The sequence below is a fragment of the Ceratotherium simum genome, chromosome 13 (genome assembly GCF_057802395.1).
Source record: "Ceratotherium simum simum isolate JZ-2026a chromosome 13, ASM5780239v1, whole genome shotgun sequence".
NCBI classification, from domain to species: Eukaryota; Metazoa; Chordata; class Mammalia; order Perissodactyla; family Rhinocerotidae; genus Ceratotherium; species Ceratotherium simum.
Genome location: NC_141912.1, coordinates 14,740,572 through 14,765,473, shown reverse-complemented (window position 1 = coordinate 14,765,473; position 24,902 = coordinate 14,740,572). Strand labels below are relative to the sequence as shown.

The window sequence follows — 24,902 nt, the reverse complement described above, 5'->3', positions numbered from 1 at the left end:
CAAGAAAAGATTTCACATATATCCTTCAAAGGAAATTGCTATTAGAAAAAAAAAGTCCTCCTACAAATTCTTATTTTTAGAATCCTATCTATATGGAGGGTTCTGAAATTACGTCTATTTTTCTAAGTGGTGCTTAAAAGCAGGGGAGTGCTAATGCAGAAAGCCGGGGTTTACATCCTGGCTCTGCCAGGTACTATGCAGAAAAACTGCTAATCCACTCCAGTGTATCATTTCCTCATCTATAAAATGGCGTGTTCTGAAGATTAAATGCTAGAACAATAATTGGTAAATAGTGAGCACCCAATACAGGTTGGCTATCACAACTACTGTAAGATTCTAAGAAAAAGGATCCAGGTTCTCGTAAATCTAGTCAAGACTCTGTAGCTGGCCAGAGGGCTTACTGGATCTCAGATGACATTTATAGGAAGCAAATGAAATTCAAATACAGCTAATAGCTCCCCTCTCTTACTATGTAATTATGTGTACTCATTATTTGTGGAGCATGTTATTATTTAAATGTCCCTAATTTAAGCCCCGGTGGGCCAAGGGCCCTCAAAGAGTGGCCGAGGCTTCAGCCTCTGCCAGCCCTTTCCCAAGCCTTTGTCAATTTATTACAGCCAGAAAAAGTGGCATTATCGACAGCAGGAAGTAGACAGAAGGCTCACAATCAGCAAAAATCTTAGCGCTGCCTCCCCTCTAAGCCTGGCTCTAACCAACGAGCTGCAGTGATGGCTTCAATTCCTACACAGACAAATCCACAAGGCTACATTCTCTACCTCTAGTAGGAGAAAAAAATTCATTGCTTGTCACTTTAGAACCACAAAAGCAAGATTGATGGCAAACATGGATTTTATGACATAAAATATGAGGTCTCTCTACTATCTTCTGTCTGTTTGGGTTGTTACTACTATACCAGACCTGCAGAAATGGGCAGCTGAGCTCAGCCGCTCAGATACAGCTGCCACTGTTTTTAGTTTTAACAGACACCCAACCCACCTCGCACAAGAGGTAAGGGCAAGAGGCTGCTTGCTCATCATCCTAACACGCCAATGATTTAGCAGAAGTGATGGCAATTAGTTTTCAAATTAGATAAATATTATGTCAAGCCCATTCTAATGTTAATGCAAAATATTATTTTTAATTGAATTTTCCCAGGAAACTCTAGCAGGACCAATAACCCAGAAACATCTTTGTTAAAATACAATAGGGAGGCTGGCCCGGTGCCGTAGCGGTTAAGTGCACACGCTCGGCTTCGGCGGCCTGGGGTTCACAGGTTTGGATCCCTGGCACGAACTGACACACCTTTGTCAAGCCATGCTGTGGTGGCGTCCCATATAAAGTAGAGGAAGACAGGCATGGATGTTAGCCCAGGGCCGATCTTCCTAAGCAAAAAGAGGAGGCTTGGCATTGGATGTTAGCTCAGGGCTGATCTTCCTCAAAAAAAAGAAAAAGAAATTGTGATACGGAAAAAAATAAAACACCTTTTATTCAATACTACTGCTGCAAAGATATGGTATAATTTTCATCTAGTCTGTGCTCTAAAGTAAGTACTGGATTCAAAATTACAGACTTGAGCTGTAACACCAACTCCGCTACTGTATAATAAATAGACATGTGACCTTAGGAAAATCACCACCACATACAACACGACAAAGCCCCACAAGGACGTTTTATTCAGCTGACAAATGAAAACACTGGGCATCTCAGAGGTATGTCACTACCCAAGGTCCCCAAGCTACAAAGCGTGAAAGTGGGGGACACAGGGGCAGAAGTGCCCCCACACCACCCTATCCGGGGTACAGGCACATGCTCTCGCCCTTGTCCAGTCCAGTTTCATGCCCCACCTCCCAGCAAGGGCTCTGTACCGGACAGTTTCAAAACTGGACCATCAGACAAATTTCTGTCACAATTAAAACTGGACCAGTGGAATTATTTCAACTTTTGAAAGGGAACCTCAAGGAATTGAGGGATTAACAACCAAAAAACTTAAAACATGTACCTTGCATGACTGTTAAAACAGTTCTCCCCCATGCCCTCGCTAATCTATCTTCACTTGCGCCACCAACCCCAAGATAGTGTTCTGTGATATACAGCTTAAGACAAGGTCATTCTATTGGATAGTATATGAATGATCATCTTCTATACATCACCTATTCAAACACAAGTGATACACATATATGCCCACATACATACGCACATCAAAGATGATACTGCTCGCAATCATCCCGATTCCCAATCTCATCAGCCAAAAAAGTCTGGATGCTCCCTGCTATTTCAGCTTTCTATGGGTCACAACCCCCAGGAGAGCACTCCTAAGATTCTGGGACCTATGGCGAAGGAGTTATTCCCATGGTAACGATTCTGGTTTCTTGGGCTTTCCGGTAGCCCCCCAAACAAGAAAGCACACTTTGTTCAACATGTTCGCTGCCTTTAAGAAAATTATTCTTAAAAGACTTAAGTTCTGAAACAAGGAGATGTGTTTACTTAGAAATGCTACTGAAATCCAAAACATGGAATAACAAAAAGGTGGCCTTGGAATGCTGCCTGCGCAAACACCAAACAGGAATCAGAAAAAGGCACCTTCACAGCAATTTCACAACCAAAACAGAGAAGGCTTGGGGGGTCTCAGTATTTAAAAAAAAAAGAAAAAAAAAAAAAAAGACAAGTCAGTCCTTAGCAGGGTGAAAGGCAAAGTACCGCGACAAAAACTACCTTTTCTTTATGAAAGTGGTACAGTAATTATTTCAAGTCTTCAAGGATCCCAATAGAGATGTCTTCACCAACTTTTCTTAGAATTCCTTTCTCAGTATTGCCAAACCCTTGACTACGTCAATAAAAAGGAGAGCTACATTTGGTCAAATAGCTGGCAGCACCAGTTCTTCTTGAATGGCTTCCTTTTTGTTCTTTTACCCAAATTCTACCTTTATTCAATCCTGGACATCTATCTGGCTACCTTCTTGTCCTAAAAGCTGATTTTTCCCAGTTGAGTTGTTTTTTAACTGTTAAGAGATTCCAAAAGCAGGAAGGCATTGTGATTCCTGAATAGTAGAATGAGAGCATCCCTTATCACAGAAGTAACCTGTAAACCACACAGCAGCCACGGTCCACTTTAACTCCAGGTTTCAATGATATTTTCCCCCTTCAGCCTCCCCCCACCCCCCGCAAAAATTCATCAAGCAAAACACTATGTTCAATGTGAAGCAATGACAACAACAACTACCACATCAAATGCTCTCTAAATAGACACAGGGGCTGAGAACTTACTGTATTACAGGCAGCCAAGGAACAGATGGGGTCCCTACCTGTTGGAGATCCATGAGCATACAGGGGGGTCCAAATTATATACTTGTGGCAACAGATTCCACTACTTATTTTGCTTCTGCAAATGTAAAAGAAATTCAAAAAGGTCCTTTCCTCTATATGTTGGCTCAGATTTCAGGGGGTTCTTGTTTCTAGTGACACAACACTAGAAGGAGAGAGTGATAGAACTTGAGTGGGTGGTAGGGCAAATCCAGGCAGAGTTCAGGGAGGACAGCTCAGAAAACCCTGCCATGGCCCTGCAGAAACAGCGCGGCAACAGTTCCTGTCTGTCTGTAAGCACTAGTTCCAATAAGAGGCTCCCAGACAACTCACCTACAACCGAGCAGGCTGGAAAGAAACTGGAAGCCCTAAGTAAACCTGTCACTCTGCACTCTGGCTAGCCATCAAGTACCCATGTGTGACGACTATAACCCTAAGACCAGAGCAAAGATTCTGCAACTGACAGCATCTCCTCTTCCTTGACTGCTTGCTCCAAGCAAGCACAAACCAGAACATGATCAATTCATTCTCATTTGATCTATAATTCTACGAGATTAATAAGTACAAGCAATACCTGGAATGCTACCACAGCCACATCCACTGAAATAAAATAAATATAACCAAATGCTTGTCCTGAGATGGTTTTCATTGGATGATTTCATCCGAATCATACTAACCCTGTTAAACAAGACATCAGAAGCAACTCAGAGAGGAGCAAGTTTCCTTCCAGGCTTCAAGGATCCATTTGATAACCATACCGGAAGACCACTTCTGCAGGCACAGGAATTCTAAGCCACTGTACACCTGCTGCCATGTAGCAACCTGCCCAGCCTGATCAACAAGGAAGGAAGCAGGTACTTCAGAGGCTGTGGAGCCAGAGAGGAGGAAAGGCAGTAGGTACATGGTAGATTTAGGCTACTTCCTATACAAACAGGAGATAAGAACCAAAGTCTCCAAATTTCAGCAAGACCAAAGGCTTCTGCTGCCATACTTGGGTAGAAAGATACCCACAGAAAAACCTGTAACACAGGCTCCACATTCAACCCAGGACCTCATAGAAATCAGATCGCAGCCCTGGTCTTGTCTATAAGGAACGGACTAACTAAGGAACCTTGTCAATTATATTATGCAACATATAAAAGAACATAAAAAAATCAATCTATAAACCCAATCGGATGTCCAGAATAACTGCCCTTAGGGGCTTAGCCTGAGAAGCACAAGCCGCCAAAAACACATCCAACTCAGAAACAAGGCCATGCCCAGAGACATCATCCAATTCCAACAAAATACTCCACTCACCATTCACTGTTTTCAGACTCCCAGCAATGCCTTCACCATGCTGCCTCTTCTGGGCATTCTTGAACTCCTTCAGAGACAAATAAAGAACTTTACGTACCACCCTTTCTTCTGACCATGGAATCCCATCACTGTCATCCTGGAGAAACATAAGAAAGAAAGGGGAGAAGGGGAGTTACTTAAAAGAAAGCACGCAAACATTAAGAGTCAGAACAAATTAAAAAAAAAAACCCAAACAAGTATTGTGTGACCGAGACCCAGTTCTGGAGATCAAAACCACATCATATGGTAAAGGGAAAGCACTGGCCCTTCCAACATCTGGAGAGATCTCAGGCAAAAAACCACCCCACAGGCTGTACAAGGACTGGAAGGAAGATGCAACCATCCCACTTCCTTTATTATATACTCACACCCAAATACCTTCATTAACTGGTAATCCTGAAGTTTTATATTCCTGGCAAAGCTTAGAAAGAGGAGTTATTACACCCACAACCAGAGGTGTAACGAACCATTGTACGGGAGTTTTATGAAGTGAGTAATACCAGAATGCATACTGCCTTACAAATATGTGCTGCACTCTTCTGGAAATTGTTGTTGTTGTCGTTGGGGGTTGGTGCTACCTTCAAGGAATTTACAATTCAGTCAGAAAATGAAATTGGATCTGCAATGGCCTCTTAAGGCAATGAGTCACAATGAAAGGGAACAGAGAGACCACTGTAGAAAGGGCAATGGATCTTGGTGAAGTGGGGGAAGGGGGTGATTTTAAAAAAAGAAGAAATACACAGAGGTTAATAATAGGTCTTGAAGGTCTAATTTAAACGTGTGGCTCCCTTATGTCTGTTGTATTAGATCCAATGCAAGTTCCTGAAGAGGAAAGAACAAAACGAAGGCCAGGCTAGGAGGGTGGGAGTGGGGCAACCAAAGAACTAGCAGCCAGCCCAGACCATTTCAGCAATCCCAGCAGTAAAGATATAAAGAAAGATTAGAACTGAAGAAGCACTGGGGTCTGGGGGAGTTGGGGTGAGACTCACAGGGAACTGAGACAGAATAAGAGCCAAGTCTGGGAAGACGGAGATGGTTGATACTGGTGACTAAACTGAGGTAACGGTGTCAGAAAACCAGCAGGAAGGTTTTTAAGGTTGAAAGTGTTGACTCACATGGCTAAGGAAGGTTCTCTTCTGTGGATATCTGTCTACTGTCTGCTAGTGTAAGAAATCTTCACATTCACACACCTACTTCGAGACTTAAGCATTTTATAACAGAGTTCAATTTAGAGATGGAAGTATTTGAGCTTCTCAGATATTTTGGGCCTTAAGAGAATAAGGAAAACATTAATACCCTGGGTGAAGGCAGGATTTTGGATATTCAGGTTTCTTTTGTTCAAACCGAAGGCTGAATACCTCCGAGTTCGACTGGTGTGTTGTACTGGATGTCCAACTCAACTGGTTTTTACTCCCTGCCACTAACGGGTTACATAAAACCTCCATGGGCCTCGACAAGGGGGCCAGATGATCTGAGGTCTTTTCCAGCTCTTAAATTCCTAAACTCTGCATAAACACAAACGACATCTTAGAAATCCAACCACATAGACACTCTAAGCCCTAAATAACTTAAGCTGCACTCTGGTTAAGCTTCCAGGATTTCCTAGAACGAGAGTAATTCTCTGTCTTCTATAATAAGGGGAAGACAAGCCCTGGGAAAGAAGAGAGCTAGGATTTCCACCTTCCTCTCTGCATCCTTCACTCCTGTAGACCTGCCAAGTGAGATTTCCGTTACCCCTAGAGGAAGAAGGCACATCCTGTCTTCCTGGTCGCTCTCCTGAGACAGCCAAGACGTCTATAGACCAGCCCGGTGGTGGAGGTTCAAACACGAAGGCTCACAGCAGCCAGCAAACTGCCTCAACCTGACAGGAGGAACACACACAATTTCTTAACTGCTACTGGGTACAACTCATTAGAGACCTTCCAACTACACGGTTAAAAACCGGAAAAATGAAGCACTCTGACCAGACCCATTTGAGGAGCCCAAATAAACCGCGTGGGTAAAAGGCAGATGATTTAGCTACACAACACATGAAAAGCACAATGAAGTTGGATTCACTCTTATAGCAACTTCCTTGAGTTTGTACGAAAGCGCCCACAACTTATTTGCTGTAACTGAATGACAGTCTTGACCTCAGGAAAAGTTACTGCTCCTTAGGCTGAAAGCCACCTTTTCAGCATCCACGGTCTATGCAATAAAGGCTGTCCAGCAGAATTCTCTTCATCACGGCCAGGCTCCTCTTCTCACCACTTGCATCTCCACAACCAACAGGGATGTGACGATAAACTACTATTTTCCACATATACACAGTATATAAATTATAAAGCCCCAAAATAGCTTTCAATGTAAAACTCCTGTGACGATTTACTGCATTCTGCTCAGGCTGGTGCCTTCACTCTGACACCAAGCCTCCATGAGAGAATTATACCCCCACAACTAATGTCTAACTAAAGCATAAACCATGTGAGATGAAAAACTCCTGCAAAGGAAGACGCATCCAAGGTTTACTTACTGACACAAGCAGCTTCATTACACCTATAAAGTACTTTAACTACAGGAGAAGCAAATCCATGACACAGATTATGGGGTTTCAAATTCTAGACATTAAAAACTCAAACTTTTTTTTTTTTTTTTTTTTTTTACACACACGTGTTCTTTTATAATCTAAAGTGCTGGTCATGACTTGTCACCTCCCTCAATGTTGATGCAAGACACAAACCTAGTAGGTAATAAGTTGGCTCTGTTCTGTTTCCAAAAGCTCAAGAGGCAGGTAATAATTCAGAAATTAAAAATTAAACTGCCTTTCACAGCTGTAGAGTTGTGATGAATCACCCAATACTAAGCTTACACCCCTCCCTAGTGGAATGCTACAGGCAGAAAGCAGAGTTCGCAGGCACACAACCAGAAGGCTACACAGGGCTGTCCACGTTCGGTATCCTGGAAAGCCAAAAAGAAGGTACCTCAAGTGTAACACTTGCTCTGCCGTGGTCTTATCGCTGTCAGAACAGCCCCAGGACCCAGTGCTCTAGACGACAGCCCAGATATAACTCTACCATTAGAGGTCAGGCAACTCAAAATACAAACACCTCTTCTCTCTCTCCAAGAATTTACATGACCTCTGAGTATGGGGCTTCCCTTTTATCTTCCCTTTTCCAATAGCTGTCTTACTTAATCAGCCATTTAAACAATGTCTGCATGGGGTCAGGAAGCTATTTCTCCTGTTTACCACTGTTAGCTGAGCACCTAAAACATGCCTGATCCAGTAAGAGCCCAATAAGTATTTCTAGAAACAGTAAAAACTCAATCCCATGCCTCTCACGTACTTTTACCCAAACTTGGCCCGCCAGTGCCTATTCTTACAAGCACCCAGGATGTTTTAAGTGAAGTGCCTGAAATCACTACCATTTTCTTGACTTGAATCACTGCCACCCCCATAAAACACTCCCCACTGTGACTAATCCAGAAGGGTCAGGCTAGGCCTCTCATTCTCAGCAGTAAGTTTGTCAACATCCTGGCGACATCCCAACACAGTGGCTGCACCACCCCTCCTTCCACAACCACCTAGTTCCCTGCAAAAACAGAGTGCCTGTCTGAAAGTCAACCCGGTCTTACAGGGCCCAAACCAAATGACCCTGTCACAGCCCCTTACCTTCAGCCAAATACTAACCAATTCTTTCACTACCTACCTCTTTCGGGTTCTCACTGTTCCTCTCCCTACCATCCTCATCGCATCTACACAGGCTGCTTTTCCTCTGTATCTCCCAGGATTCTCTCATTATATTCCCCCTCCACCCTCTATATTCAGTTATTCATTCCCAAATGACTATTTCCAAATCAACTCATGCCTCATGCACCAAGGTCCACATTTATCCCCTTTTGACCTTCCTAGGCCATGTTGCTCTCCCTCTCCTCAGATGGAATCACTCAGGATTTGAAGGCAGCACTGAAGAGTGAGAGAGAGCCTTTCTTGGCTTCCTCCAGAATGCTCCACAAACCAAGCACTCTGTCTAACCCGGTTTACTGGCCAGCTTAACAAAGGAAGATACAGGAGGAGTTGTAGCCATTGATATACGAGTCCAGCAGCTTTATTCTAATGCAAATTCAGTTGCCCAGAGGTGTATCAGTTCTTCTCATGAATTGCATTAAAGATTTAAAAACAGCTATTGCCATTTGGAGTTTCCATAAGACCTCTAGATTAATAGCCCATCAAAATTTGGAGAAAAACAATTCAAGCTCCCAGACAATGCACTACCTTTCCTCATTCCTATCCCCCAGTCTCTTCCTTCTATTTCCCCAACCCTGACACAAATAAAAATATTTGGGTCTGCTGACAGGAGGAAAAACAGAGAGAGAGAGAGAGAGAGGAAAAAGAAAATCATCACATAGATCTAGATTGACTTTGCTATTAACTGCTATAAATCACTTTTTTGGCAAATGGAAGATTGAGTAATAAGGCCTTTAAAAGTAAAGGTGATAGGGTTTTCTTTTCATTTGCAAAATGTTTGCCATTCTTAGAGATAACCAGAGAATTTCTTATCAAAAATGGCAAGTGGTCAGGAACTTGAACACTTACGGAAAAGGAAAAAAAGCACATCACCTCTAGCTGCCCCAAATTTTCTAATAGACATGGAAGGAAAAGGAGCAGAGAAAGTAAGCACATGAAGACACTACACTCCTTGTAGCAGACAGCACCCTCTAACAATTCTCCAAAGCTCACAGTCCAGGTCAGAGATTAAACAGCCTTCTCCCACCTCCTTCCATATCCTCGCAACTCCAAGCGTGGTCCAAAGACCACCAGTGCCTTAACCATTTGGCATCTTGTTAGAAATATAGACTCTTAGGTCCCAGCCCAAACCTACTTAATCAGAATCTGCATTTTAAGAAAGTCTCCAGGTGATTCCCATGCACATTCCAGTTTGAGAAGTTGTACACATTAGTACACATTAGTTCCCCATACTATGTCCATTTCATATCACTTTCTAATTTCCATCAGAATATAGGAAAAGGTAAAGGTGATGTAAAATCCCAAGACAATTACTTCTAACATACACCTACTATTGTCATTCCTACTGCAAGAATTAAGAAGTCTATTTATTAATATACCCTGAGAAATCTTCCCTTCGACTTCTCTTCACTGAGCTCAAACAAGTGATCAAATAACACAGGCGAAATCAACAAAAAGTAAGCCACTAAGTAATGCTGATTCCTTAAATCATTCCTTATGTGACATGGTCTCTCAAACCTTCGTCCTCCAATTACCCAACGTGGGATGACTTCTCTATTTTTTTATTTATTTATATTTTTTTGGTGAGGAAGATTGGCCCTGAGCTAACATGTGCCCATCTTCCTCTATTTTGTATGTGGGATGCCACCACAGCATGGCTTTTTTTGTGTGTGTGAGGAAGATCAGCCCTGAGCTAACATCCATGCTAATCCTCCTCTTTTTGCTGAGGAAGACCAGCTCTGAGCTAACATCTATTGCCAATCCCCCTCCTTTCTTTTGCCCCCAAAGCCCCAGTAGATAGTTGTATGTCATAGCTGCACATCCTTCTAGTTGCTGCATGCGGGACTCGGCCTCAGCATGGCCGGAGAAGCGGTACATCGGTGTGCGCCCGGGATCCGAACCCGGGCCGCCAGTAGCGGAGCGCACGCACTTAACCGCTAAGCCACAGGGCCAGCCCCACAGCATGGCTTGACGAGCCGTGCACAGGTCTATGACCGGGATCTGAACCCTCGAACTCCAGGGCGCCGAAGCGGAGCACACGAACTTAAACCACTACGCCACAGGTTCGGCCACATGACTTCTCTTTAAAATATGACAACCAGAACTAAACACACATTCCACCATGTGAATAATATTCCAGAACAAGACCAACATAAGCAATAAGATCATTTTCTATTTCCACGCACAAATCCAAAAGTTAGGATAAATTGTAGCAGGCACATCACACTGTAGGATCTCTTTAAGCTTGGAGTTACCTATACCCTCTATGGTGATTTTATTTGTTTCCTGGGGAGGGGGAGGGAGTAAATTTTTTTTCATTACAATGCAACAAAACGCAAAGGAAGGCCTCAATCCAACGAAAATAACAGCTCACGGAGAATTCTTTTCCTGGGATGATCTCCTCACTACTAAAGCAAAAAACAAAACAACAAAACCAACACAAGCCACTAACAGAAAGCCACGTGTACATGATAATATGAACTAAGTTGCCCTCCTTAACCAGGTTTATTTTACAAGACAGAAAAGAAGGTATAGGATCTGTGGAGAGCAGGTTGCCATGCCTTCTATCTATCCACACGTCCTCATGGAGAAGAGATAGAGTTGTGGGCACAAGCATGAATAACTTAAAACTGTGACTGTTTTCAATGTATTTGAGTACCTACCCCAACCTCCACTGGCGGTGTAAATTCAAACCAATGTAAGTTTAAATAAAACCTGAAATGAGGCATCCTAACATAAATAATAAATTTGCTGACTATTCAAATTCTCTCTCCATCATCCATGCTTTAAAACACTGGATTATTGATAATGACATACTATAACTGCACCAAGAGTTCTTCTAACTTATTGTCTTAAGACTGATCAGATCACTGATACAGTCAAGTCATACCCTCCACTCAGCCACAGGCTCTGCTCTCCAATGACAGCCAGCTCTTCAACAAGAGGGACCTTCAAAAACTCTTCAGAGCACTCAACTACCTCAGTGCAAGAAAACAGAGACGTCCCGGTCAGTCAAGCTTGCAAAACAGGTGCTAGGCAGAGGACGATACTCTTGGAGTCATAAGGGGAGAATATAAAAAGTGATAATGACTGTAATAATGGCAAATGTCTACTGGGTGCTCAATATGCTAGACGTTGGGCTCAGCACTTACACGCAATTAATGTTCGTGATTCTCTCTGCTCAGCCTCCCCTTAGCACAAGAGCCACACCACTGCTTTCTCCCTTTGGTTTAAAATGCGTGGGAAAGGAAGTAATCACGAAACTCTTAGTTATTTTTTTAGAGATGAGTTTCAGTGTCTTGCCCAAAGGTCACACAGCTGGAGAGAAAAAGGAGCTGGCGCACGCAACCAGGTAGTCAGTCGGACGGTCCACTACACGGCAGGTGCCAGATCAGGAAGCGACATTTCCAAACTCAGAAATTTGTTATTAAAGAGAAAAACGTCAAATGTGTAACTCACATTGACTCCTAAATGAAAGCAAAATTAAAATTACTAATTTCAAGAGGCAAATGTACACGTTGTATGAAAAACCAAAACATCTCATGAGCAGCAGCTCTCGCTGGAGACTACGAAAGAGGAGGTGGGAGGGGAAGTCAGGGGAGAGGGACAGACTTTCTCTTATTGATCTCTAAGACCACCTTGTGTAACAGAAAGAATATCAACCCTAAGGTCATCTCTCAAAGCATCCTTGCGTAACTTGCCCAAGTCTCGGTTTTTATTATGGTTTCAAAATCAGGCCACCTTGATTTAGGAGAGGGGAAAAAAGGATGAAAAAGCATGGGTTAGAGGGAAGCACATTTCTGATCAATTAAAAAAAGAAAAACATTTTCAGGGCCAGCCTCATGGCATAGTGCTTCAATTCAGCGCACTTCACTTAGGTGGCCTAGGTTCGTAGGTTCTGATCTGGGGCGCAGACCTACACCACTCGTCAGCCATGCTGTGGCAGTGTCCCACACACAATATAAAGAAAGACTGGCACAGATGTTAGCTCAGAGCTAATCTTCCTCAAGCAAAAAAAAAAAAAGAGGAAGATTGGCAACAGATGTTAGCTCAGGGTGAATCTTCCTCAGCACAAAAAAATTCTAACAATTACAACTATTTAAAAATGGATAAAGGGCCCAATGGAAGGTAATTTCCTATCACTTGTGAGCAAACTTCCTAAGAGACTCATGCATCACAGGTAGAAGGGACCAAGTAATTTATCCCAACCAAGGGCACTGTTAATAATAATGCAGGGACAGTTGGTGGAAACTGGGACAAAGGTCTACCAACTAAACTAGGTCGCTTCTAGCAGATCTGAATCCATTTAAAAAACAAAAAAAAGGTCTACACCACCACAGAGATCATTTTTAACCACATCACCAAATAAAAAGCCAATATCCAAGACACACCAGGATTGAAGTGTAATACACACCTGTGTTTTAAATTGAAATCCAGAACCTCCCACTAATGTTTGAAGTGTCAACCTGCCTATAAGGAGGCATGGTGGTGGTGGTGGGGGGTGCCCAGGGACAGGCAGAGCTACAGATGGCGTTACATTCCACAGAAACCACTCCTGCTTCCATGGGGAGGGCACAGCAAGTCAAACGCTCCTCACAGCCTCCTGTAAGTAAAACGAGCAGCTGCGGGTGTGGGGTAGGGAGGGAAGAGAACACTCAGGTTCACAGTTATCAAGACCTTCTCCTAACATGAAACCTCCTTTATTAAAAGGTATACAAGTGCTAAAACAAATGATTATGTGTTTGGATTACAGGAGCCACTGGATGAGTTACCAATACCACCATGTGCATATACATTCTAGTTCTATCCACCTTGTCAAGGCTCTGGGAGTGGAGGGATTTGTGACTTTTCACCTCTTTTAAAAAGAAAATGAAGTGCAATGCCCAATTGCAATGCTCAACCTTACCCTAAATTGGATTAACACGAAATGCCACATCGTAGGGAGGAGGATGGTGGATTTGACTGACAGGTGCACAGAGCTGACCAATAAGAAAACAAAATTTGAAAGACTGGGCCCATGAAGGAGGTGAAGAGAAACAATTGATAGCCCTTTCCTCCTTTCAGGGAAAAATGACTGGAAACCTCGACATGGATGCCTTTTATTTTCAGGAAAACAAGTTCCGCATATTCCTACTGTTAAATCATCCTACTTAATACAATTTGTTGCTGTCTAAAATGCCAGCCTCTTCCGTCAACAGTTTGAGAAGAGAACAATGAAAGCATCAAAAAAATTTGTTGGGGATGTTGATTCTTGGCACAAATTCAACGTAAACAAGGATTTACAGAGCCAAAAAAAGAGAGAGAATATTGAAGAAAAATGTGCGAGGTACCACTTAGACGTAGGCTAAAACTACTGTTTCTTCCCTTTTAACAAAATAATATTTTCTCCATTAGAAATCAACTCACTTTCTCAAATCAACTCGATGCTATTTCTTCTTTTTTTAATTCATAAAATGGTTCAACTGTCAATACTCAAACATCAAAGAGAAATCGGGGGTAACAGTCACACCTAGAAATAAGTTAAGTGGCCATGAAGCCAGTGACCTACTGAACTTGTAAATGATGTTCCTTTGCCTTGATTTCAAATTAAAAGGTGCTTTGAGGGCCGGCCTGGTGGCTTAGCGGTTGAGTGCGCGCGCTCCGCTGCTGGTGGCCCAGGTTCGGATCCCGGGCACGCACCGACGCACCGCTTCTCCAGCCATGCTGAGGCGGCGTCCCACATACAGCAACTAGAAAGGATGTGCAGCTATGACATACAACTATCTACTGGGGCTTTGGGGAAAAAAATAAATAAATAAAATCAAACAAAAAAAAAAAAGGTGCTTTGAAAAAGCACTTCAAGCAGCAAATTTCCTCAGACAGACATGCTTCCCAGGATAAAGTAAAGGGTCTGAAAATGCTTATGCAAGGAGAGTCTTCTTCCAAACTCCCATTAAATAATGTGTACTTATCTTTGATTACTGCCTATTTAAAAAAAAAAAAAGGTACAGCTGAAATTGGATTAAGAACTTCTGCTGAAAACGATTTATTGCATAACACAACTCTGACAGCCTGAATCTCCGGCCACCAACTGAGCCTTTATAAAAATCTGCTGGGCAGCTGCCAAGTCAGCTCTTTTGCGTCTGAGCATGTCAGACATCGCTGTTGTCAAGGCAGCAGCAGCATGGGCTGTGACATCTGCACGTTCATGGTTAAACGGTGCAGTGAGGGAACAGCAGCCAGGGCCACACAACACAGCGTTCAACCCTCCTGCAGCTCTTCGTCTGACAGTTTGTTGTTTCAACATAATCAAAAAAGACCCAAGATCTACAGCAGGATTATCTCCAAGAATCCAGCAGAAATCTGGATTGATGATCTACCTTCAGTGGAGGGAATGGGGGAAAAATTAAATCAAGTTACAAATAAACACTTGGAAAAACCAATACAATGAAGGATGATTCAGTATCAACAAGGCCAATACGTGACCATACAACAACTTCATTTGGGAATAAATTATTAACAAGTAGGTTCCCAAAGGAATTCTAACTGATTTAAATCTTTTAATCATTAAAGCCCCTTTATGTTAATAAGAATACCCCCCACAAAAACCCCGAATGCTATATTCTAAGCTGCACTAACCCATCAAGTAGGCACTAGCCACATGTGGCTATTTACAATTAACCCAATTAAAATTAAAAATTGAGTTCCTCCAGTCATACTAACCACATTTCAAGTACTCAAGAGCCACATGTCTCCCAAAATGGACAACACAGCTACAGAATGTTTCCACCATCCCAGCAAGTTCTACTCGACAGCACTGTTCTAGAGCATACATCTGCATTTAATTGATAGAGTTTTAACTGACTGTTATTTACTAATGCATTTCATTAGGTCCCTGAGATTCTTCAAAATATGTACCTTTATGCTCTACTCAGCTTAGCAGGAGAATTCTGGAATATCAGAATACCCTGAAAATCAGAGCCTTGAAAATCAGAGCCTAAAGTAGGTAAGTATATCTGAATTACAGATATACGCCCATGCAACTCTCAGGAAAGTGGCTACAATCCTCTCTGGGACATCTGGCCTTTCAGTTTTGCAGAGAAGGTACATGAAATTCTGAAGATGAAGTATAAGATTCTTCAGTCTATAAGTAAGCCCTGAAGACACACTGCTTTAGTACACCCTCAAATCATTTTCTAAGGAATCCCCTACAAAATAAATCCTCCAGGATTAAGACCAGACAAAAGCCAGTCCTCCACCAGCCAGGCTCCCAGCACTAACAGGGTGACCTGAACCACTAAGACTGATGGCTGCCCCGCCTCCTGCCAGGGCCAGTCAAGGTCATGGGCCTGTGAGCCATGGCAAAGCGTTAGGGCAATTTTTGCACTTCTGTTTCTTCCTCCAGGCCCTAGGACCTAGGCTGGCATCACTTTATGAGCTCAATCAATAGCTGACTGACTTGCTGGCTTTTTTGGCTCAATTGCAGTAACCCCCAACTGGGAAATAAGCCTAAGTGTATACACACACCCAGGGGGCTGGTTGTCTGGTCGTGCTACATTAGAAACCATTAGGTTTATTTTTGGTCCTTTTATGAAAATTTTATAATTACAATAAAATATACAAATAAACCTTGTCCTTGGATTTAACATAAATTGACACTACACCGTGTTTCTTCTGATGCGCCTTACCCCTTCTTCTCGTACCCTCCAGCCCTCCCCAGAGTTAAGGACCACCCTGGGATCGGTATGTACCCTGTCATTACAGGTTTGGATCTCCAGAAACAATCTTAATGTCTGTTTTCCCCTCCAAACAGCAATTCCCACTAATGACAAATGCAGACCACTGTGTGGTAGGCCACATACTACTTGTTTCTTGTGCATATTCTCCTCTACGTTTTACAACCTGCCTATGAAGGATTATCACACAAACATTTCTGAATGACGAACCTGAGGCGCTGAGACAGATCACAACCTGACTAGTCTGTGTGACGCCAGAGTACCTGCCGCGTGCCTTATTCATCTTTGCATTTCCAATACATCAAGCTGAGTCTAGCACACAGTAGGCATTCAAAAACATTTCATATGAGCGAGCACTTCTAAACAGCTGGAAAGTGTAAAGAGAACAGTGGCCTTGAGGTAAAAGAGACCTAGATTCCAGTTCTGGAATTTTCTGTTGCCTCATGCGTACACCAAATGACCTAAGGGAATGGTTGCCAACTTGAGCATCCATGAGCAACAACCCCAGGGCTTGAAGAACCGTGCATTGCGGGCCCCACCCCAGGGTTTCTCCCATCTGGTGCTGACGCCGCTGGTCTGGGGATCGCCCTTTGAGAACCACATGGGTATACCAGCCTTGCAATGGATCTGACTCCCACCTTGCCTTTCCATGCAACACTGTTCTCAGTGCCATGAAAAACATTCTAATTGCCAAATCTAATGCAAACTTTTTACTGGCAACCTGACTCCCTGGTTTTCCTGTTTTCTCTCCGCTACCACCTTCCACTCTGAATCTTCTGCCCTTCCCAATCTCTAATGATCTAAACACCCACACTACTAAATCATGTTCTTGACAATCTCCTCCCTCCCCTACCCACCTCACCTCCTTGTGTGATTCTCTCTGAATTAACCCTACTACCACCCTGCTGGCTACCCATGGTTTAGAATCCTGAGCAGGACTTGGCATCTTCTTCCTCACTGCTCTCATTAACTTTCTAAATCGGATAATACTCTCTCTCTAGTCCTTGGATACAGACATAAAATAGGCTCTCATCTATCTTACAGAAGAAACCTTCCAAAACGATTGCCAGCAACCAATTCCTATTTCAACCACCCACACCACACTGCTTCTCTAAAAACACAGCCACACTGCAATGAGCTACTTTTTAAAACTATCAATCCACGTCACTCCTTCCCCCACTCAAAAGCCTTCCATGGTTCACCAATGGCTACTACAGGGGAAATTTCCAAACTTCTCAGCAGGGCCTACAAAAACTCTTTTATAATTAACCCAACTTACTGTATAAGCTTTAATCCCCCCGCAACTCCCTATACACCTAAACCGACAAGGTGTGAGCATCTCAGGTAGAGGCAACAGCTCTCATCTTTATCCTCTTCTCAAAACAAAAACCAGGAAAGAGTATTGGTGTTTATTAACTCAATATTGATCATGACTTCAACAATAATTCAATAGTAAGTGAAGAACAGACTTTCTCAATAGACACGGTTAAAAGTCCATTCTCAATTCCCTTTTTCATATCAATACTTTGCTAACAAGAAATACATAAACAGTCAATTAGGCTTGATTTACCAGCTAATGTCTGTTTCAGTATTTACCCATAGCTCTTGGTTTTCACATTGCATAGAATGCATGAATTCTATGTGACCAGGACCTTTAGTACAAGATATCAACTATATTAAAACTGATGATTAATTCGTAGGATTAACCTATTCCTAGTCCAATGACAAGACTTTAACTATAATACTATTTCACAATGGTTTGCAAAGACCACAATTATTTCTTCCACCTAAACAAAATGGAAACCTCCTTGATCCCTGCATCCACACCAGTTCTAACATTGCTTCTTTCATGCAGGATGAGATTTCTTGCAGTTATTTAGTTCTATAAAGCCTGATATACCAGTGTGTGAGTTCAATGAAAAGATTCATGCTTACCTATAGATTGACAAAGCTCCCAAAGTGATAAAGGCTGACCCCCAAAAGATGACATGGCATATGTACAATCTCATTTTAAACCAAAGGTGTTAGGGAAAGCAAATATGGCTATCTAGAAGCAAAGTCATGATTCTTCTTATGTTGACATTTCATAATGATAAGAACACAATGGATATAAGTAGAAGTTTACCATTTACACTTCAGGTAACGTGTGTAAAAGAATAAAGCACAAGTGGGAAGATGACAATTTTACCTTAATGGGAAACCACTGGAGAGTTGCGAGGAAATAAGTAACAGAATTTGATTTACATTTTTAAAAGCTCCCACAGGCTGCTGCTGTGTGAAGAATACACCATGGGTGGTGGGGATGGGAGGCTGGGGTCAAGTAGGGAAGCCAGGAAGGATGTGACAATTGCCTACACAAGAGGTGAGGACCAAGGTAGGGGGACAGCAAGTGGCTGTGACAACTGGTTACATCCTGGAAACATTTAGAAGATTGAGCCAAGAGAGCTGACGTAGAATGTGTAAGAAAGAGGAGTCAAAGATTAACTACAAAATTTTTCATCTCAGTAAATGGAGTAGCCTCTGGGGAAGAGAAGGGCACTTCTGCAAAGAGCACTCTGGAGCAGAGAGAGGGGAAGGAAGAACCAAGGAGCATTTAGTTTTTAGACAAGCTGAGCTGTGAGTTGCCTATCACAGATGCTAGGGAAGAGGTCAAACTAGGCCATGTGTCAGAGCTCAAGATCTGAATACAGCTGGTAGTTAAAAATCAAACCTAGAATAAAACATCGAAGGGCAGAAAAACAGAGTTTACCTACTCATTTAAAAGTTAGGACTGAAGTCAAGTAAGGGTTGGCTGACCTGGACAAGTCGCTTTCTGGCTAAAAAGGTTTTCAGAGCCTTAGGAAAAATGATCCTTTAAAATAAAGAGTGAATGAAGACAGAGGACTGAATGTGAAAGGAAGAAAAGGATGTTTCATATACTCAAGAAGTATTCTATAAAAATCTACATTTTACATCACTGCCCTAACTCGAAAGTGATGGTGTTTCAATAACGTCGCAGTGGAGGCCTTAGAAACCCACTGCTCAACATGGCGATGCCGGAGCTCAACAAGCTGCTGGAGGTGAGAAGTTCTGTTTAGCCATGTGAAGCCACAGATCATTCCTTCAACCTCTGTCTGTCTCTCTCACACACACACACATTGCCACAGACACCCCTTCTTATATTTAGGCTGCACACGCAAATAACAAAAATCACCGACATCCACCCCTAGGCAGGGGCAAGGCCTGAGGCTGGCTCTCACAGGTAACTAGAACATGCTCACAAGATACCCCACAGGGCAACACTGAGACTATGTGGACAAGTTCTCGAGTGGTCACATCAGAAAGATGTGTGTGGAGGTGGGACAAACTACAACCTGTTTTCTCTCAAGTGAATCCGGGAAGGATCCAGAGCAGCTACTTCTGAATGCCACCCACTGGCTGGTCCTACACACAGGAAGTTGTCACGGCCAACAGGGCAAAGCAGTACAAAATCCAGGAGTAAACCCTAAGATTTGGAGGAAGAATAAGGAAAATAATTCTCGCTAAGTAAAACACTATTTTTTTTTTTTAAAGATTTTATTTATTCAGTTTTTTCCCCCCAAAGCCCCAGTAGATAGTTGTATGTCATAGGTTCACATCCTTCTAGTTGCTGTACGTGGGACTCGGCCTCGCGTTGGACGGAGAAGTGGTGCCTCGGGGCGCTCCCGGGATCCGAACCCGGGCCGCCAGCATCAGAGCGCACGCACTTAACCGCTAAGCCACGGAGCCGGCCCTAAAACACTATTTTTTATTTTACCCACCTATGAGTCACACCCTCTTGCCATTCCTATGCTGTGCTTCCTCTCTGAAATTCTCCTTCAGTAAACCTCGAGGCTCCTGAAGCAAAGATTCTCTCTCCTTAAAACACTCTTCACTGGAGTTACTGGAAACCCATATTCCTATCTTCCTAACGAGTCCTTCCCATCTCTGCTGCTGGTGAGTCGTGTTCGAATTTGAGCAGCGCTAGAAGCACTTCTCTAGACTACTAGCTGTTGAGCTTGGCTGCCCTGGAAACTCCCTGGGGAGCTTTATCAAGTACAGACCTCACGCCATCCTGACTTCACTGGTCAGGGGTGTGGCCTGTGCCCTGAGATTCTGATAAACTCAGAACCATGGCTGAGAACTCAGTCCTGGGACTACCCATCTACTGACACCCCCGTCCTTGACAGAATCAGTTTTACTGCATTAAAATCAAGAATAACGAAAAGTTTGGGCTGATACTAAAGCTTTTGTTTTCTGAAACATAGAACGAGCCCCTACTAGCTTCCACGAACTGAATCAAAACTGCTATCAACTACTCAAAGCTTCCGTGCCTCCAACTGAATGAGGAAAACCCTGCGTGTCTATGAGTCAGAGATAAGTTCTGATTTGCTAATAATACATACAAGCATCAGGAAACTAGGTCATGACTGCTCATTGATTTAATTATATCAGGAGGGAGAGATATCAAAGGCAGATCATCCTTGACCCAATAATATCCTATCATTGAGAACTACAAACAAACTGTCAATTTACCAGGAAGGAAAAAAAAAACCCTCCTATGTTCTTTGAGGTTTTTTTCTCATTAACCCAAAACACATGCTACTGCAGAATAACCCCAGCCCCCAAGTTACCTGAAGGACACAGCTAAAGCTTTGGTTCCTCTTTTTGTGCCATCAGAGCAAGGACTGTCAGACTCGGTGAAATCTCCTGCCCACTTTAACATATAATTCCATTTTTGTTTCTCAGTAACTGGACCTCTAGAATACATCAAGAGAGACTGAGCTGCCTGCTTGCTCCTTTTTCGTTCCTAACATTCCCCAGTTAACAGGGTAGTAGCTCTCAAAAAAACCTTGTCCACCCCTAAACACACACGCACGCAAAAACAGATCTCGTCCTTCCAACATGATAGTAACAGACTGATTTTATCCTTAAAGTTGATGATGAAACACTTAAAAGGAAGAAGGAAAAAAAAAAAAAGAGGAAAAGAAGTAGGGGGAGGTTATCTTGCACAAATTTATTTTTTTATGGCCAGTGGGGGTTTGACAAAATTTTCAGACCATTTTACAAAAGCCCTGACCTCAAAGAAAACACTTTCCAATTTTAACATACATGCCTATACAAAGAAACACAGCGGGCACTCCCCAAGGGCCAAAATAAAATGCTCTCTAGTAATTACCATAAATAGAAAAGGAGATGGGCTTCCTGAGGCAGAGTACAGAGTACCAGAAAAACCACCAGCAACAAAAACATCATAAACAAAATTACATGCCCAACAATAAACTGGGAGGAGAGTGGAATCGCTTCTCAGTGAGATGCAAAGAAACACATCTGGAAGATGCTTCAACAAGAGAAGGGTACACATTCATGAGCCTGCAGAGGTAGAACCCACTGGTACTTTCCTCAAATACAAAAATAGAATCTAATCACAATTCATTTTCTGTCGTACAAAAAGAAAAGTTTCTGAAAAATCCAACGAACAAACCATACCTTAGTAAAACATTTGAGAAAATATTTCTTATTACTCTGGGCATTTACTATTGACCCTAAATTTAGTACAAAATTTCCCAATCAATTCTAACTTCTTGGAATTTTTTTAAATCAATAAATAAAATTACTTAGAGAGATTCTCCCTTAAAAACAGCTTGAGAGCCTCCAAGTACCTCTCAAATGCACACATAAGACAGCTAGCTGTCCATCCTTCATCCACACTAGCCCCCATTGTGATCATGATGTTATCAGTTTGAAATTATGATTTAAGTTCACTGACATGTACTGTTTAATCATACTCATAATGAACCTGCGATTAAACACAGGAGGCACAGAAAATACTAGTAATGAAGAACATAAACATAAATCCACACATTTGCTCATAATCCTCAGTCTGTAAATTGTACTCATCTGACCAAGAATTGTTCTATTATGAAAACTGAATCTTCATTACTGCAAAATCCCGTGTTATCTATACTTCTGGTTGCACTCATTGAGCCAACTATATTCTGGGAAGCCTTCTAAGAGATTCACATGAAACGCTGCATTGAAGAGGAACTAGACAGCTTGCCCAGGGCACACAGGTAAGAGGGGTGGGGCAGAGGCTGTGCGCCCGGCTCCAGCACTCAGGTGGGGCTCTAGCACTCTCGGCTCCAGCACTCAGGTGGGGCTCTAGCACTCTCGTCTCGGGCCATTCTGAGGCCTCTCTCCCTAGTGCTGAGCTTTCACTCTGCACTGAGCAAAAAGGTTCAAAACAAACAGCAGTCTGAGGCCTCCCCTCTTATCTTAACCTTTAGAAAGAAAACTCTGAAAAGCATACACTTGAAAATGATGATCTTCTATTATGTAAATTTTAACCTCAACAACAACAAAACAACTTATGATACAATGTTCAATTTGCTAATCTCAAAACAAATTATACTTTAACCTACTATATTGAGATATTGAGCATAAATAATGAAACTATTAGTATTTTATTCCCATGTGAAAGTTGTAGAAGTACTGTTACTGGCAAACTGTGCTTAAGTTTAAAAAGGCTTGTAAAATCATCCAAAGACTATGCAAAACAAAACCATAATCACTTTTTACCAAGCAAAAATTTAACAATTTCTGAAGACATTTATCATTAATATCGCAGCCTAAGCAAACCAAAATATCAGCTTGCTGATTTTGATTTTATCTTGTTCACCGGAAACAATACATAATCATCAAAATAAAAATCACTGATGGCTGGCCCCGTGGCTTAGCGGTTAAGTGCGCGTGCTCCGCTACTAGCGGCCCGGGTTCGGATCCCGGGTGTGCACCGACGCACCGCTTCTCCGACCATGCTGAGGCCATGTCCCACATACAGCAACTAGAAGGATGTGCAACTATGACGTACAACTATCTACTGGGGCTTTGGGGGAAAAAAATAACAATAATAAATTTAAAAAAAAATTTTTTTTTTAAATCAATGAAATGTGCAGAGAGAGAATTTCTTTCTAACCACACTAACTACTTTTTGAGACTCATAAACTTCCTATTCACAAAGGGCAGAACGGGGTTATGTGGGGTCTGCTCCCTCAATACCCAGAGCCTTTGCCTGACAAACAGTAGTGACCAAATATACAGAAATGGAGGATTCCTGTCATTTATTGATATGAGTCTCAATGAATATTCTTCTTGATTTTCAGTATTTCTTTCTTTGCATCCTTGCTGTGGTCTGCAATGGTTTCAAGCCATATCCTAAATAACTCTTTTGCACTGTGTCCCCTGTCTCTTCCCCCTGGATCTTCCCTTATCACAATATTCATTTCTCAGTCAAATGTCACCTTCTCAACGAAGTCTTCTTTGACCATCCTACCACACAATCTACATAACCCTTTTAACTTTCTTTAGAGCATTTATCACCCATAAAATTTTCACTTGTTGGGAGTACGTATTATACAATTTTCTAACTAAATTACTGGCTGAATTCCACCAGTAATGTGGCAAAACCTGTATATGGAGCATTGAATATATTCAACACTTGGTTTTCTAGGGTGATAATTATTTTTCACCCTAAAAAAATGAGGGTCCTAGAGAGAGGTTAACTCACATAAGTGAATGGGATCAAATTCAAGCTTGAATCCCAGTCTTCCTATAAAAATCATGGAGCCTGGAGCCACTTACTAGCTGTGTGATCTTGAGGAATTGACTTCACCTGTATACAGCCTTATCTGAACACGGAGGACCCACGGCTTATGTAATAGTGTGTCTGTCACAGGGAACGTGTTAATGAGTGTCAGCAGCAGGAGAAACTCGAATGTCCACCCCTCCGCTAATGAGGGACAAAGATAACATTTATCCTTGTTTCCTACTGCTCCTGTTAACAATTACCACAAATTAGTGTCTTAATACACAAAATTTATTCTCTTACAGTTCTGGAGGTCAGAAGTTCAAAATCAGTTTCACTAGGCTGAAGTGGAGGTGTCTGGCAGGGCTGGTTTCTTCTGGAAGCTCTGAGGAGAAAATCCAGTTCCTTGCCTTTCTCAGCTTCTGCTGGCTGCCTGGATTCCTTGGCTTGTGGTCCCTTTCTCTATCTTCAAAGACTATCACTCCGACCTCTCAGTCCTGTTCTCATATCTCCTTTTTCTCTCTCTGCCTCTGATCCTCCTACCTCTGTTTTATGAGAACCCTTGTGATTACACTGGGCCCACCTGGATCACCCAAGATAATTTTTCTGTGTTAAGATCTTTAACTTAATCACATCTGCAAAGACCCTTTTGCACCATGTAAAATAACAGGTTCCAGGGATTAGGCTTTGAATATGTTTGGGGGCCATTAAGCAGCCTACCAGACAGTACATGTTGATAGTTTCACATGTGAGTAAGAGAGCAATTGCTACAGCTGAAATACACTTTACTGCTGAACACTGGAATGCATATAATGGGACGTGTTGGGACAGAGGGGAATGCTATCTTAAGCTGTATATGAGGAAGTGGAAAGAAAATGAGTGGCAGAATTTTTCCCCATTTGTTTTCTTTAACTGTAGATATACAACCAGTTCCCTGAGTCTCCCACTAATGAAGTGGGAACACCTGAGCAGGTCAACAATAATGGGTGAACTCAGGCTGATGCAAAACTGCCATCTCTCAAAGCTTATTATATGTTTCCCTAGAAACAGAAAAGTAATTGAGCGTTTTGATTGAAAAGACTTTTTTCTGTATTGAAATCATAGGGGGTAGGGGAGTCGTGAACCGGCTGAAGGGTTTCACTGTTGTTCTGACTCCTCAGTAAAGAGGAACATGGGGTGCACATTAGGAACTGGATCATTTAATGTGATAGGTTCTTCCCTTCTAAGTCTGCAACTGATCGCT

The 24,902-nt window shown here is 42.4% G+C and overlaps 1 protein-coding gene across 9 annotated transcripts in view; it reads right to left on the bottom strand.

Moving 5' to 3' along the window:
* The window catches only part of JARID2 (jumonji and AT-rich interaction domain containing 2), a 260,738-nt gene that overhangs the window by 139,063 nt on the left and 96,773 nt on the right, over window positions 1-24,902 (bottom strand). For 7 of the 9 annotated variants that reach the window (XM_087438035.1, XM_087438036.1, XM_087438039.1 and 4 more), the window contains one exon: window positions 4,600-4,735. The exons of 1 other annotated variant lie outside the window; for it this stretch is intronic. In XM_087438035.1, the coding sequence (XP_087294161.1) occupies window positions 4,600-4,735 (136 nt within the window). Of the gene's footprint in view, window positions 1-4,599; window positions 4,736-6,372; window positions 6,500-24,902 lie in introns of all 9 variants that reach the window. One more of the 9 variants, XM_087438037.1, reaches the window with a different exon arrangement.